This window comes from Puma concolor, chromosome B2 (genome assembly GCF_028749965.1).
Source record: "Puma concolor isolate L17-30 chromosome B2, mPumCon1.1.hap2, whole genome shotgun sequence".
Taxonomy (NCBI): domain Eukaryota; kingdom Metazoa; phylum Chordata; class Mammalia; order Carnivora; family Felidae; genus Puma; species Puma concolor.
Window position 1 is genome coordinate 52,246,094 of NC_141671.1, and position 14,463 is coordinate 52,260,556.

Here is a 14,463-nt window from a genome sequence, read left to right on the forward strand (position 1 = left end):
TAGAACCACTAAAATTTAAAGTATAAATTAAAAAACAGCCAATTTTTATAGCAATCTAACTGGCCTGAGTTGGAGTGGATCAGAGTTGGAGTGACCATTTCAGTTGGGAAGTGAGAGAGGGAAACCTAAGAAGGGATTGAGTAAGAGTATTAACTCCAAATTCTGCATATAAACTCCACCCATATCTCTGGCTTACCCCTTAATTATGCATGTGCAGCTCTGTTTGAAGTAGCACAGTTAAGAATAAAATAACAGAACACAAAATTTCAGTTGCCATCCACCACAGAGAAAATAAGATACCATAGGCCAAAAATTTGTGCCCCCCCCACCTCAAATTTATATTGTTGAAGTGTAATCCCCAAAGTGGAAGTAGGGCCTTTGGAAGGTGAGTAGGTCATAGGAGTGGAACCCTCATGAAAGGGATTAGTGTCCTCATAAAGGGAGCCCCAGAGAGCTCCTGTGTCCCTTTGTAATGTGTGGAGACACAGTGCTAATAAAAACATCTATAAACCAGGAAGCAGGTCCTCACCTCACACTGAATCTAGTGGTGCATCGATTGTGGACTTCCAGTCTCCAGAGGTATAAGAAATAAATTTCTGTTGCTTGTAAGTTATCCAGTATATGGTATTTTTGGTATAGCAGCCTGAAGAGGCTAGGACATAAGAGTTTGATGTTTGATTTCATCCAAGCTAACTGTGTGCTAAAAGAAAATAAAAAAATAATACCCTTTGAAGTAATATCACATAATCCAGAGATTTTATCATTTATAATGTCCAGGATACATTTGAAAATAACCAGGCATATTAAGAGGCAAGAAAATGTGACCTACACTTAAAAGAAAAGGCATTCAATGGAAATCAACACTGAGATGACTCAGATGTTGGAATTAGTATACAAGGAGTTTAAAGCAGGGGTTATAACTATATTTGGTTTATAAAGGAACATATACTCTTTTTTAAAAAATTTTTAACATTTTATTTATTTTTGAGACAGAACATGACCAGGGGAGGGGCAGAGAGAGGGAGACACAGATTTCAAAGCAGGCTTCAGGCTCTGAGCTCAAAGGAACATATACTCTTAATGCATGAGCAAATGGGAAATCTCAGCAGAGAAATAGAAACTGTATATATAAAAAACAATGAAAGAAATTCTAGAACTACAAAAAAATACACTATCTAAAGTTGCATTTCATATGGGCTTAATAGTAGCTTCAGATGATAAAAGAAAGAACCAGTAAATGTGAAGCTGTATAAATATATATTATTCAGTTTGAAAAACAGAGAGAAAAAAAACAATGGGGACAAAGCAGAACCTCAAGTACACGTGGGTGACTACCAAAAAGTCTAACATTTGTAATATTGGAATATCAAAAGGAAAAAAGAGGAAATTGGGCAAAAAAATTTTAGGGACTCAGTGACTGAAAATATCCTAAATTTGGTGAAAGATAAGTTTACAGAGTCAATAAGTTTAGTAAACTCACATCAGGATAAATACAGACATGTAATAGTCAAATTAAAAAAAAAAAGTAAAGAGAAAATCTTGAAAGCAAACAGAAAAATGATACATTATATACAGCTTAGCATCAATTTGAAATATTGCTGACTTCTTATAAGAAACAATAAAAATTGGAAGAAAGTTCATTTTTAGAATGCTGAAAGGAAAAAAATTATCAATAAAAATTTGATACACACTGAACATGTGCTTAAAAAATTAGGATGAAATAAAGACACTTTATAATAAAGAAAACCAAGAATCTCTGTCAACAGACCTTTACCAAAAGGTAAGAAGAATGAGATCAGGTAGGGATAAAGAACACTGGAAAGAGTAAACATGTGAGTAAATATAAGAGACTATTTTTCCTCTTGTTTCTTTAAAATACATAGGACTGTTAAAAAAATTATAAAATTTCGTTGTGGAGCTTGTAACATAGGTAAATGTAATACATATAAAAATTGTAACATAGGGGCGCCTGGGTGGCTCAGTCGGTTAAGCGGTTAAGCATCCAACTTCCACTCAGGTCACCATCTCGCGGTCCCTGAGTTTGAGCCCTGCGTCAGGCTCTGGGCTGATGGCTCGGAGCCTGGAGCCTGCTTCCGATTCTGTGTCTCCCTCTCTCTCTGCCCCTCCCCCGTTCATGCTCTTTCTCTGTCTCAAAAATAAATAAACTTAAAAAAAAAATTAAAACAAAAACAAAAAAAACCCTGTAACATAAAGGACCAGAGAGGTGGCAAATGGACCTGGATAATTACAAGAGTCTTATGTTTAGCATGAATTGGTATATACTTTCATGGTAAACTGTGAAAATTTAAGGATGCATATTGTAATCCATAGAGTAGCTACTAGAGCCTAGAAGGCCTATAGACGAAATGTGGTTATTTATTTACACAAAAGATGGTGGAAAAGAAAGAACAGAGAATGAAAAATCAGATGGTACAAACAGAAAGAAAATAATATGTAGCGGACTTAAATTCAACCATAGAAATACAGTTGACCCTTGAACATGGGTTTGACATGAATGGGTTCACTTATATGCAGATTTTTTACCATACAGTACTATATATGTATTTCCTATACTTTATGATTTCCTTAATAACGTGTTCTTTTCTCCAGCTTACTTTATACATATACATATACATATATATGTATTATATATAAAATGTATTACATATGTATTAAAACAAAATATGTGTTAATTTACTGTTACCAGTAAAGATTCTGGTCAACAGTAAGCTATTAGTAAAGTTTTTGGGGAGTCAAGAGTTATGCATGAATTTTCGACTGTGCAGGGGTCAGTGCTTCTAACCACCATATTATTCAAGTGTTAACTGGTAATTATATTAAATGTAAATGAGCTAAACATTCCACAGAAAGAGCCAGGGATGGAAGGGGATGGAATTTTAATTTACTAGCAAGAAGAAATCACAGAAGTCTTAGAGTGGCAACTTTGCTTCTGATTATATAGATTGTTGAATTATAAACCGATTTACCCATATGATCGTGTAGGCTCTTGCGTTTCTTGAATGGTTTGGGTGTCCTTCCGTTACAGCATGATCTCTAGAAAATGATCTCTAGAAAATGTCCTTAAATTCAAATTTGAAGAAGCAGAGGTTGGGGTCTGAGTGCTTCCTCTCCCTGAGGGCTTTGAGATTCTATTGCAAATTTCTTCCTAGTATCCAGCATTGCATACAGTAAGATTTAATTTGCCCATTTGGCTGACATGTAAATAATTCAGAGGGCACTCAAGTAATTTTTTATAAGACAAAGATTAGATTCCATAGGTTAAGAAAAAAATATTACTACGATTGTTATAATTTTCTTGATAACTGCCATTCTTTCAGTAAGACTGAAAGCTATGCCTATTCCTTTTTGTCTCCCCAGAAAATTAATCCAGTGTCTGGCACAATAGCGGACATTAAATAAATAACACAACATGATTCCTAGTCCTAGAAGTAAATTACAATTGCCTGTTAAATACATTTACCTGTATATTTATTTGTTAACTTTTAAAACTACTTTTATTAATGAATTATTTTATTTAATTTTAGTTATTTACTTTTTAAAAGTTTAAATAAAATTTCAGTTATACCATTTATTACAGCATAAAAAATTAAGTGAATCTAGGAAGAGGTCCTACAAAAGATATATAAAACTTCTTAAGGAAAGTAATAAAATTTTATGAGTTACATTAAAAGATTCCTAAATAGGGGTGCCTGGGTGGCTCAGTCGGTTAAGCTCCGACTTCGGCTCAGGTCATGATCTCACCGTCCGTGAGTTTGAGCCCTGCGTTGGGCTCTGTGCTAACAGCTCAGAGCCTGGAGCCTGCTTCGGATTCTGTGTCTCCCTCTCTCTCTGACCCTCCCCCGTTCATGCTCTGTCTCTCTCTGTCTCAAAAAAAAAAAAAAATAAATAAACATTAAAAAAAAATTAAAAAAAAAAAGATTCCTAAATAAATAAAAAACAGATCTTGAGCATGGATTAAAAGACTCAATAATATAATGGGGACAATTCTCCCAAACAAATTTATAGATTTTCACATGTTAATTAAAATCCATACACATTTTTTTATTATTTAAAACTTTAGAAGCTTATTTCTAAAATTTAACAAAAGTATCAGGAGGAAAGATTAGCTAAACTACTCTTGAAAGAGCATGGTGAAAAAATTTGCTCCACTAAATATCAAGATATCAAATAAAACTTCTGTAATTATATGCTGTGGTATTAGCAGAGACATAGAAAAACAGAGGCATAATATATCCCAAAATAAGCTCCATATATATATATATTTACACTAAATTTGTGACTCAGGTGGCACTGGAGATTAATGAGGAAACAATGCTTTTGTTAATAACAGGTGTGTCCATGGGTGAGGGTGGGAGGAAGTTAGATATAGTCTGTACATCATGTTTAAACTGAACCTAGACGAATTAAAGAGCTGAGTCTGAAATGCAATATTACAAACGCATTGGAAGGAAAAATTAGAGAACACATAAAGAACAATTTTATATAATAAAAATTTTCCCATTTTAAGTGTACAGTTTGATAGCCTTAATAAATGTATACATCCATGCAGCCATCGCCACAATCGAGACACAGAATATTCCATTACCCACAAAGTTCCCTCCTGCCTTTTGCCATCAATCTTTTCCCCCACACTTTCTTCCCAACCCCTAGGTGCAGGTATATATGGATCTATATTGTGTCACTTTATATTAGTTTGTATATGGAATCACACAGTATGGATTCTTTTGTGTCTGGCTCCTTTTACTCAGCATAATGTTTTTGAGATTCATCCACAACGTCACATGTATTAGTAGTTTGTTCCTTTTTATTGTTGTTATTCCATTGTTTTGATACAGTACACTTTGTTTATTCAGTCATCTGTTGATGAATATTTGGGTTGTTTCCAGTTTATGGCTATAATTAACACAACTGTTATCACTATTGGTAAACAAGCCTCTGAATGGACATGAGTTTTCATTTTCTTGTGTGTGAGTGTGAATACCAAGGGGGTAGAATAGCTGGGTCATTAGGGTGGGTATATACTTATAAAAAAATTCTAAATTGTTTCCCCAAAGTGGTTTTATCATTTTACACTCCCACCAGCAATGCAGGAGTTCCAGTTGCCCATATCTTTAGTAACACTTGAGACTGTCAATCTTTTTATTTTTAGTCATTCTAATGGATAGGTGGTAGTGCCTTACTTTAAAATTCACATGATCAAACCTCTGAATCCACATTCTGTCCCATCTTACCAGGTATCACTTTGGACTTCCATTTTTAAAAAAGTTAATGACAACAACCAGGCTCAAAAAATTAGTGATAGAACAACCACAACCACCACCACAAGAACATTAATTGAACATTTATGATTCTGCTACCTTTAGAGTATAAGCTTGATGAGGGTACTACCTATCTGGTTCTTTGTATCTAGCACAGTGCCTGGTGCATAGTATACACACGTTTAATAGCTATCTGTTGTGTTGTCATGAATTACTCCAAATTTTAGCAGCTTAAAATAACAAATATTTATTGTTCCACACGGTTTCCTAGGGTTAGAAATCCAGGAGCAGCTTAATCGAGTGGTCCTAGGTCAGGGTGTATTATGATGTAGTAATTAAGCTACTGGCTGGGGCTGCATCATTTAAAGGCTTGACTGGGGCTATAGGATTGGCTTCCAATATTATTCACTCACATGGCTTTTGGCAAGAAGTCTCAGTTCCTTGCTGGCTGGTGTCAGCAGTCCTCAATTCCTTGCCATGTGGACCTCTCCACTGGGCTGTTCAATATGGCAGCTGGCTTCCTCAAAGTGAGTGATCTAAGAGAAGCAAGGATAGAAGCTGGTTGTACAGACCAATGAGGAGATGGGAATGACTGAAGTCAACCTGAAAGCTGCCTCAGACCGTGCATTAGTGAATATTTGATGCAACTGATGTGTGCCTGAGAGTCTGCTAAGAACTGTATTTACATCACCTCATTTCATCCTGATAACAACACCTGGAGCATTGTCCTCATTTGAAATGATAAAACAGGCTTATGAAAGTTAAGCAAACTGTCCAATTCTACAAAGCTATTAGGTGGCAGAGCCAGAGTTCAAAATCAGACCTCTTTAGCCCCAGAGTCTGTGAAAAATGGTTCACACTGAAAAGGAGTGAAACGCACCATTCCAAAAGAAATTAATTCAGGAGACCTTTTAAATTTAGTTTACATTGACTCAAATTCATATTTGTATATGGGGGAATAGTGCTAGAAATTATATCAACAAGGAAAGCTTACAACTCTTCAGGATAAAGAATTGGTCCCCTATTCTCCAATTCACAGGTTTTTTTCATTTTTTTCTCTCTTACCAGACTAATGTTTCACATTTTAGGCAGTACTGTATATAGAAAACCCTAAAGACTCCACTAAAAAAACTACTAGAACTGATCAATCAATTCAGTAAAGTCACAGGATATAAAAGTGTATAGAAATCTGTTGCATTCCTATACACTAATAATGAAGCAGTAGGAAGTGAAATTAAGAAAATCCTGGGACGCATGGGTGGCTCTGTTGGTTCAGTGTCTGACTTCAGCTCAGGTCATGATCTCAAGGTTCGTGGGTTCACACCCCATGTTATGCTCTATGCTGACAGCTCAGAGCCTGAAGCCTGCTTTGGATTCTGTCTCTCCCTCTCACTGCTCCTCCCTTACTCATGCTCTGTCTCTGTCCCTCAAAAAATAAATAAACTTAAAAAAAATAAAAAGATAATAATCCCATTTACAGTCACACCAAAAATAATAAGATACCTAGAAACAAATTTAACCAAAGAGGTGAAAGACCTGTACTCTGAAAACTATAAAACACTAATGACAATGCAAAGAATGGAAAGTCATTCCATGCTCATGGGTTGGAAGAACAAATATTGTTAAAATATCTATACTACCCCAAGCAAGCTATGTATTTAATGAAATCCCTATCAAAATAACAACTGCATTTTTTACAGAACTAGAACAAACAATCCTAAAATTTGTGTGGAACCACAAAGGACCTTAAATCGCCAAAGCAATCTTGAGAAAGCAGAACAAGGCTGGAAGCATCATAATTCCAGATTTCAAGTTATATTACACAGTGGTGGTGATTAAAACAGTATGGTAATGGCACAAAAGTAGACACAAAGATCAGTGGAACAGAATAGAAAACCCAGAAATAAATCCACACTTCGACAAAGGAGGAAAGAATATGTAATGTGAAAAAGACAGTCTCTTCAACCAATGGTATTGGAAAAACTGGTCAGCCACATGCAAAAGGATGAAACTGGACTTCTTTTCACCATACACAAAAAGAGCCTCAAAATGGATTATAGACCTAAAAGTGAGACCTGAAACCATACAAATCCTTGAAGAGAACACAAACAGTAATCTCTCCGACATCAGCTGTATAACATTTTTCTAGATATGTCTCCTGAGACAAGGGAAGTAAAAGTAAAAATAAGCTAGTGGGACTTCATCAAAATAAAAAGCTTCTACACAGTGAAGGAAACAATCAACAAAACTAAAAGGCAACCAATGGAATGGGAGAAGATATTTGCAAATGACATATCCAATAAAGGGTTAGTATCCAAAATATATAAAGAACTGATACAACTCAACACCCCAAAACAAATAATCCCATTAACAATGGGCAGAAGACATGAACAGACATTTCTCCAAAGAAGACATACAAATGGCCAACAGACACATGAAAAGATGTTCATCATCACTTGCCACCAGGGAAATGCAAATCATAATGCAAGTCTAAGTGTCATGGAGAGGCACACGGGGAATACTAGCTGAGGTCTGAATTTTTTAAAACACAAGCCATACCTCTAAAACATACTTGGTGTTTATTAAAATAACGGAGCGTGGTACTCTCTGAAGTCAACAGAAGATTAAGATGAAGGAACCGAGCCTTCTTTATTTTTGTTGCTTTTGTAAGCAGTTAGAAAACTTGCAAAGACAGTGACTTGCTTACCAATCCAGACTTAGTCTCTCAGGAAGTAACCAGTTTTCTACTAAAGGTGGCACAAAGTGGGTTTCTGGGACACGAAAAGGAAGGAAGAGTGGCTAAGGTTCAAAGTCCAGGTGGCCTTCCTTACCTGCTGGGAATGTATAAATCACACCAGGACAAACAAGAGAGGGTGGAGTGGGTAGGGCAATGCAGTTTAGGGACTGACGGGATTTAGACAGTTAAGGTGGTGATAATGTTAGGATAGAAACCAAAGTGGTACTCAGATCCATCCTCACTGATTGGCAAGAAAGAAGCCCTCAGCCAGGAGTAGAAATGATGAAGTATTCTTCTCCCTGCTAACCCCGTGGGAAACTGTCCTGTGCACAGTTGAAACTGGGAGTCTGTGTAGTATGCACTAGTTTCAAACCAAAATTTTCCTTCGCCACTGAGCATGCTCAGCTTTCAGTTTCTGCAGAAAAGTGGATTTCATGACTCCTGATTTTAGCTTTGGCAACTTGGGGCCAGAGAGCATGGTGGTGTCTGGTAGAGGCCACAGGTGGAATCTTGAAAGGGAAGGTGTGAGGACAAGGGGGCAGCTGGAGGGGGGGGGGGGTAGGGGGAGGGGAATCAGAGTAGGACCCAAAAGACAATCCATCAACGTGATTGGCTTTGATCTGGTCGGCAAGCCTTTGTAAAGGAGCCAGTGCTTTATCTGGAGATAGGGAGAAGTTCAGGGTTCTGGTCCTAGTCCGTGGGAATGAATCAGGGGCGAGCAAATGGTCATTATCATCCAGTAGTGAGCCTCTTGAGTCCTCCCCTGCTATCCCTTCTTGGGCTGCAACCTCCCCTTGCAAGATACTGGGTGTTGGTGCAGAAACATAGGAGCTGGATGGAGGATGTTCACCTAACAGCCCAGTCAATTTGCCCCACCTCCCCCGTTCGTCCTTCCTCACTAGCCCAAAATAGTCGCCAGGGGCCATCATCTGCCTGGCTAGAACAGGCACAGAAACTCACCTTAGCTACTTCGTTTTTGAGTTTGGACTCCTGATGGGGTGCATCCGTATCTATGAGAATCTTACAAACTCTCTGACCCATATGTTTTTGGTGGTAAGGGGAGAGGGACTTCCTACTACTCTATAAAAACAATGCTGAAGATGTGAGCCCAGGCTACAACAGCCTGCAGGCGGTGCCCGCGGACCAGAGGGCACGGCCAGGCCCGGTGCAGGGCGGAGGGCGGTCCGCTCACTCTTGCTGGCAGCCAGGGCACCTCAAAATCACACCGAATCTCGTAGCTCGAGGCGCCCAAGGCGCGCAAGGTACGCTTCGGGGGGGCGGTCCTGCCTGACCCCGGAAGAGAAAGTTGTTTTGGGGAAGGGGAGCGAGGAGAGGAGAGCGAGTTAAGTAACTAAAAATCAAAGTTGTTCTGCTCCCCTCAGGCCACCTCTCCTCTGCTTCATCTTTACCCCAAGCTCCATTGGAGTCAGGCTTCCTCAGAGAGACGAACGCTCCCGGAACCCCAGCCAGAGTTGGGGGACCGAGAGCGCCCGGCCCGCAGGTTTCGACCCTCTCCGACTCCAGGTCTCCGGGAAAACCCGGAGCGGAGCATCCCCCGGGTCGGGATACGCCCTCGCGCGCGCCCACTGGCGCGCATGCTCAGTCGCGCGGTGGCCGCGAGTAGGAAGCTCCGCGCGGCAGTAGCGGCCGCGGCGGCGCGACTGGAAGGTGGGAGGGGACGCACCGGCTGGCGGGCGGGGGCGCTGGGACTCGGCTGGGGCTCCCGCCCGAGGTTCCTGGAAGCGTTTGGGACCGCGAACCCCGGCGCGAGGAGCAAGCGAGCACGGGAGCCAACGAGTGCGGACTGGGCAGCGGGCGGAGCGGAGCCGCCGGGCGGAGCGGGCTCAGAGCCCGGGTCTCCGCGGCTCGGGACCCGGCGGCGGGGGCGGCGATGTTCCACTGCATCCCCCTGTGGCGGTGCAACCGTCATGTGGAGACGATCGACAAGCGCCACTGCTCGCTGGTCTATGTCCCCGAGGAGATCTACCGCTACGCCCGCAGCCTGGAGGAGCTGCTGCTGGACGCCAACCAGCTCCGCGAGCTGCCCGAGGTGAGTGTCCGGCCTCACCTGCGCGCCGCCTTTGGGGGAACTCGGCCGAGCCTGGCCAGCCCTCTCCCTCCTCTCTCCCGTGGTCACCTCCCTTCCACACTCTATCCCTCTTCCACCTCCAGATCCCGTCGCCACGTCCCGCAGAGCCACCACTACCTGCATTCACCTGCCTCTTCCTCCCTTACCCTCCTCCCCTCGCATTAAAAGTTCCTTGTCATTTTATACAAAGCGAGCGACTTGATGTTTTCCAAGTAGTCACTAGAGCTTGTGCGACTAAGGAAACGTTCTGGGCTGGTAAGGAGTTTAGATACACGTCTAAGTACTAACAACTGGCATTTGTACCCGGGCAGGTGAGGAGCCAGGTGGCTGGGGCTGTTCCCAGGTGGAAGGACAGAGCGTGGCATCTGCTCTCAGGGTAGTTTTCCTTGCACTGAATTCCCCGACCACTAGCCAGGGCGCGCTTCCCGGGTGGGCAGCGCGCAAGTGAGCCGCACTAACTAGGCGTGTTCGGAGGAATGTGCCCCCAGGGCCTTATCGCTGGTGGGCAGTGCTTGAAAGTACGGTAGTTTGGCGAGCTGGCCGGCCTTGAGCTGGCCGGCCTTGGCTCCGGGGCCGGTTGGGAATTGTAGGTGAGGGGAGGTGAGCTGGAGGATATCGGGCAGGAGGAGAGGTATGCTTTGGGACCTGTGGGCGGGTGCCCAGGTGCCCGCCGCTGGGGCCCTGCCTGCGTGGACCTGTTGCGTGGAAGGAGCCGCTGTGAACGTCAGTAGAGGCTGCGCCCGGCGGGCCAGCATTGCCAGCCGCCTCTCCCGGAGCGCGTACCTTCAGCCTGCTGACTTCTATCCTTGCAGTGATGCGTTACCTCTTCAGAGTTGTTTACATACATTGATCAGTCTGGTGCGGCTAAGACACATGCTGATTGAGCTTTAACGGAGGGTCTGGGACTGCGAACTTTTAACCTTCGAGCTTGCTGCCGAGGAAATTAGCTTGAGTAACCCTTAAGGAAGAAGGTATCACAAATCCCGGGGTGTGCAGGAAGTCGGTGTGCAGTAATCCAAAGGTGTGCAGGAAGTAGGGAGACTAGACTGCTGGGAATTGGGAGGAGGACGTGAGGCCTGAGCGTTGGGACTCAAATATCTTTCTTGTCCTTTAGTTAACACAGGACTGTCACAGAGACGCTCGCTAGTCAAATGTTCTGGCTTGTTAAAATGACCTGATGGCGTTCCTCAGCGCTGACCAAGTGTTTTAAAAAGCAGAACGGTGTGTTTTTCTTAATATTTGAAGTGTTCTTTCTCTTTGATTAACTTTCCTTGGTTCATGTGGAATCGGATGGTTTGCTCTGTGTAATCATGTGGATTATCCTCACTAGGATCTTTGCAAAGCCCCCCAGGCTTTATTTAGCTTAGAAGCAAAAAAGCCGTACAGTTCCCTCAGGCATTTATTATTTTGCAGGCATTTTCAGACGCATGGCTTTGTCTGGCCTTGAGCTTGCTCAAATTTGACTTGAAAGGCATAAGCTCACTTACTGCCTTAAGTTGTAAGTAAGTTTTAGGCATTGCTATTGCCAGAAATACAGAATATGTTATTTAATACTTTTCAAGTGTGTCAGCATGAAGTTATTAAAGATTGAGTGAAAAGCTACTTAACTAGAAATGTTTCAGTGTTCTTTGTGGTATTTTGTTTGTTTGTTTGTTTTTACAGAACTGGAAGGTTTCCTTTGACTGGATTGGCTTTTTACTCCCTTCTGCAAAGTTTGTGGGTTTTCCTGTAATGTTGGGGAATTCAGCTTTGTAAGGGGAAATTATGGGTTTTGGAAGTGTTAGGTATTCATACTAATCCTAACTGGAAACTTCTCAGAGGCTCAAGCTAGTCTGATAGCACTCTGTAGATACAGTATAAATAAACAAGCTTTTCAGAGGCTAAAGGTGGTCTTGCTTATGGGTAATTATTGCTCTTACAGCTCCAAAATTAGTTTTAGAGTTTCTAGGTTGTTTAAAAATGATTTCTTCATGACTTACCGTGTCTGGGTGCCTGGATGGGTATAAGCCAGACGTGCACAACCACCTTGAAAGCACAGATATTTCATTCAAAGTAGAAGTCCTTTCCTTGGGCTGTTGTTTCCCCTCTGAGATCTGCATAACTCATTAGCACTGCTCCCTGCTGTCCCTACCCCCACCCCTCCTCTAACCTCTGTCTCCTTACCTGCCCCATCACCAGGGGCCCTCTTTTGCTGACAGACCTCCTGGGTCCTTGTGGTGGTGGTCTTGCTGGCTGGCTGTTTTCTTCTCTGTAATTTGTTTGGAAGCGCAGACAAGGGGAAGTCCACACCCCATACCCCAAAAGCAAAGATACAGACATTGTTCACGGTTCAGGATGATGAAAAGCCGTCTCCTTTCTACTGAAAGGTTTGTAACCTCAGATTTGCTTCAGCTCCCTTACTTTGCGAATTGAAACTCAGAATTGAAGCGACTCCATCAAGGCTGTTCAGCTGGTTAGATGCAGAGTCACTGGTCACCCCCCGCCCCGCCCCTGTTCAGCAGCTTTGGACACCTAGCAGGAATCTGGCTTATTCAGCTTTTCACACCCATTAAAATCTCAGTTATTTAGCCCCTCCTGTTTTACTCCTCTCATTAAGCCTGGTCTCTGTCAAACATTTACTGACCCTTCATCATTTGCAGTTGCTAGGAATATAGAGATTAGAGAAGGCATGATTCCTATGAGCTATTCACAACTTTATGGGGAGGTAGGTGACTTGAATACAGATGTGGTGAGTATGGGGTAGAGGGGGCATGACAGCTAGCTTGGTGGTTACTTACCTAATCTAAACTTTTGCTGAGCCTGCATCCCCATCCTCGGCAGTGGGTCCACCTTGTAGTAGCCTCTCAGTGCTGCTGTTCTGCAGGGAAGGCTTGGAACGTTCATCTGCAGCCTGACCCCAGCTGGATGATAGGCTCACCATCCCATTCCCATCCACCTTCTCCTTCTCACTTCCTCCCGGCTCCATCCCTTTGGGATGCCTAGTAACGGAGACAGTCTGACTCTAACTTCCTGAGATGCTGGCATGCTTTTGCTCATCCTTGTGAGCATAGAGCCTGGCACCCAGTAGGTCCTGCTCAGTAAACAGCTTTTGTCTGTTGAAGGAATTTAGCCTCGCCTGATACAGATCTTTCAGCTCTGCCTCTTTCTCTTAAGCATATCATGGCTCTGGCATCTATCCACCTCCAATGTAGTCAGAGAATATTCAAGTTGGGAGTGACCTTTTTCAAGACTCTAGCTGGTTAGATGCACAGTCTCTGGTTGCCTTAAGTTGGAAGCCACTTGAGAAGTTAAAGGTCACTGATATGGTGAGCTGTTTTGTCTTCCCCAAGAGCCTGTGCTCCCCTCTGTGCTTCCTTAGTGTTTCTGACACTGTCAATTTCCCCCTCAAGGTGCATGGATTCTTGGATACCTTCATGCCATCTCTCTGGCTTCAGTACAGAGCCTAGTCTAATAGGCAGCACATATTTTGAGTAAAGGCTGTTGAACCCATATAGCTTATAAAACCAAGTTTCATTTTGTCACCTACTCTTATTTAGGGTTTAGTTGATCTTTTGATGATTGCCAGATGACATTATCTCAAATGTCTCCCCTTTCCCATCATTCTTTCTCATATCCTGCTTTATTTTTTCCTAGCCGTTAGAGCCCTATTACTACCAAACTCTAGACTTGCTTACTTGCATCTGCGTGCTTATTTAGCCCCTCCTATTTTACTCATGTTCTTTGTCTCCCCAACTAGTACATCACCTCCAGGAGGGCAGGGATGCTTTTGTTCATGGCTGAACCTGGGGCAGTGGCTGGCACATAGTAGGCACGCACATGCTTGTTGCATGAATGAGTCTTCACACGTGCTGTCATGGGTAAGCTGCCCCCGTTTCTCAGCCATCGTGATTCCCCTTCCTGCAGTCTCACATCTACTATATACCAATCTGTTGAAACTCGTTATGGGATAAAGTCATTCTGAATTCAGTGGCTTTTTTCTTACCAGTTTTTGTTCTCTATCTCTTCTGTGCTGGGAATCTTTGACAGTCATATCTTTTTGAAATGATTTTTAGGCATTGTAAACATAATTTCTGACTGTGACTTCAAATCTCCAACTGTGATCTGTTAAGAGGATATCCATTCCCACTTGGAATAAGTCCCTTTTGTCTTAAACTTGCCATGTCCCACTTCAGTGGGACAGCCGTTCTTCACAAGTTCATGGACCAAGGCTCTTTGGGCTTGTCTTCAAGGAGAAGAGACCACGGATGCTGAAGTCAGATAGCTCACATGCTGCTCCATCACTTGGGTACTTTCTTCAAGCCTTGGTTTCCTCACTTGTTGTCTTAGTACCTGGTTTGTATGGTTACTCTGTAAGTGCA

The 14,463-nt window shown here is 42.5% G+C and overlaps 1 protein-coding gene and 1 long non-coding RNA gene across 2 annotated transcripts in view; both read left to right on the plus strand.

The window, feature by feature from the left end:
* Positions 1–458: 458 nt before the first annotated feature.
* Positions 459–7,882, plus strand: LOC147580992 (uncharacterized). The gene is made up of 2 exons (XR_015251299.1): positions 459–579; positions 6,980–7,882. It is a non-coding gene; the product is annotated as an uncharacterized LOC147580992 (long non-coding RNA).
* A 1,743-nt stretch (positions 7,883–9,625) lies between these two features.
* The window catches only part of LRRC1 (leucine rich repeat containing 1), a 135,004-nt gene continuing 130,166 nt past the window's right edge, over positions 9,626–14,463 (plus strand). The window contains exon 1 of the mRNA XM_025925633.2: positions 9,626–10,066. Within this exon, the coding sequence (XP_025781418.1) occupies positions 9,908–10,066 (159 nt within the window). The 5' untranslated portion in view covers positions 9,626–9,907. The remainder of the gene's footprint in view (positions 10,067–14,463) is intronic.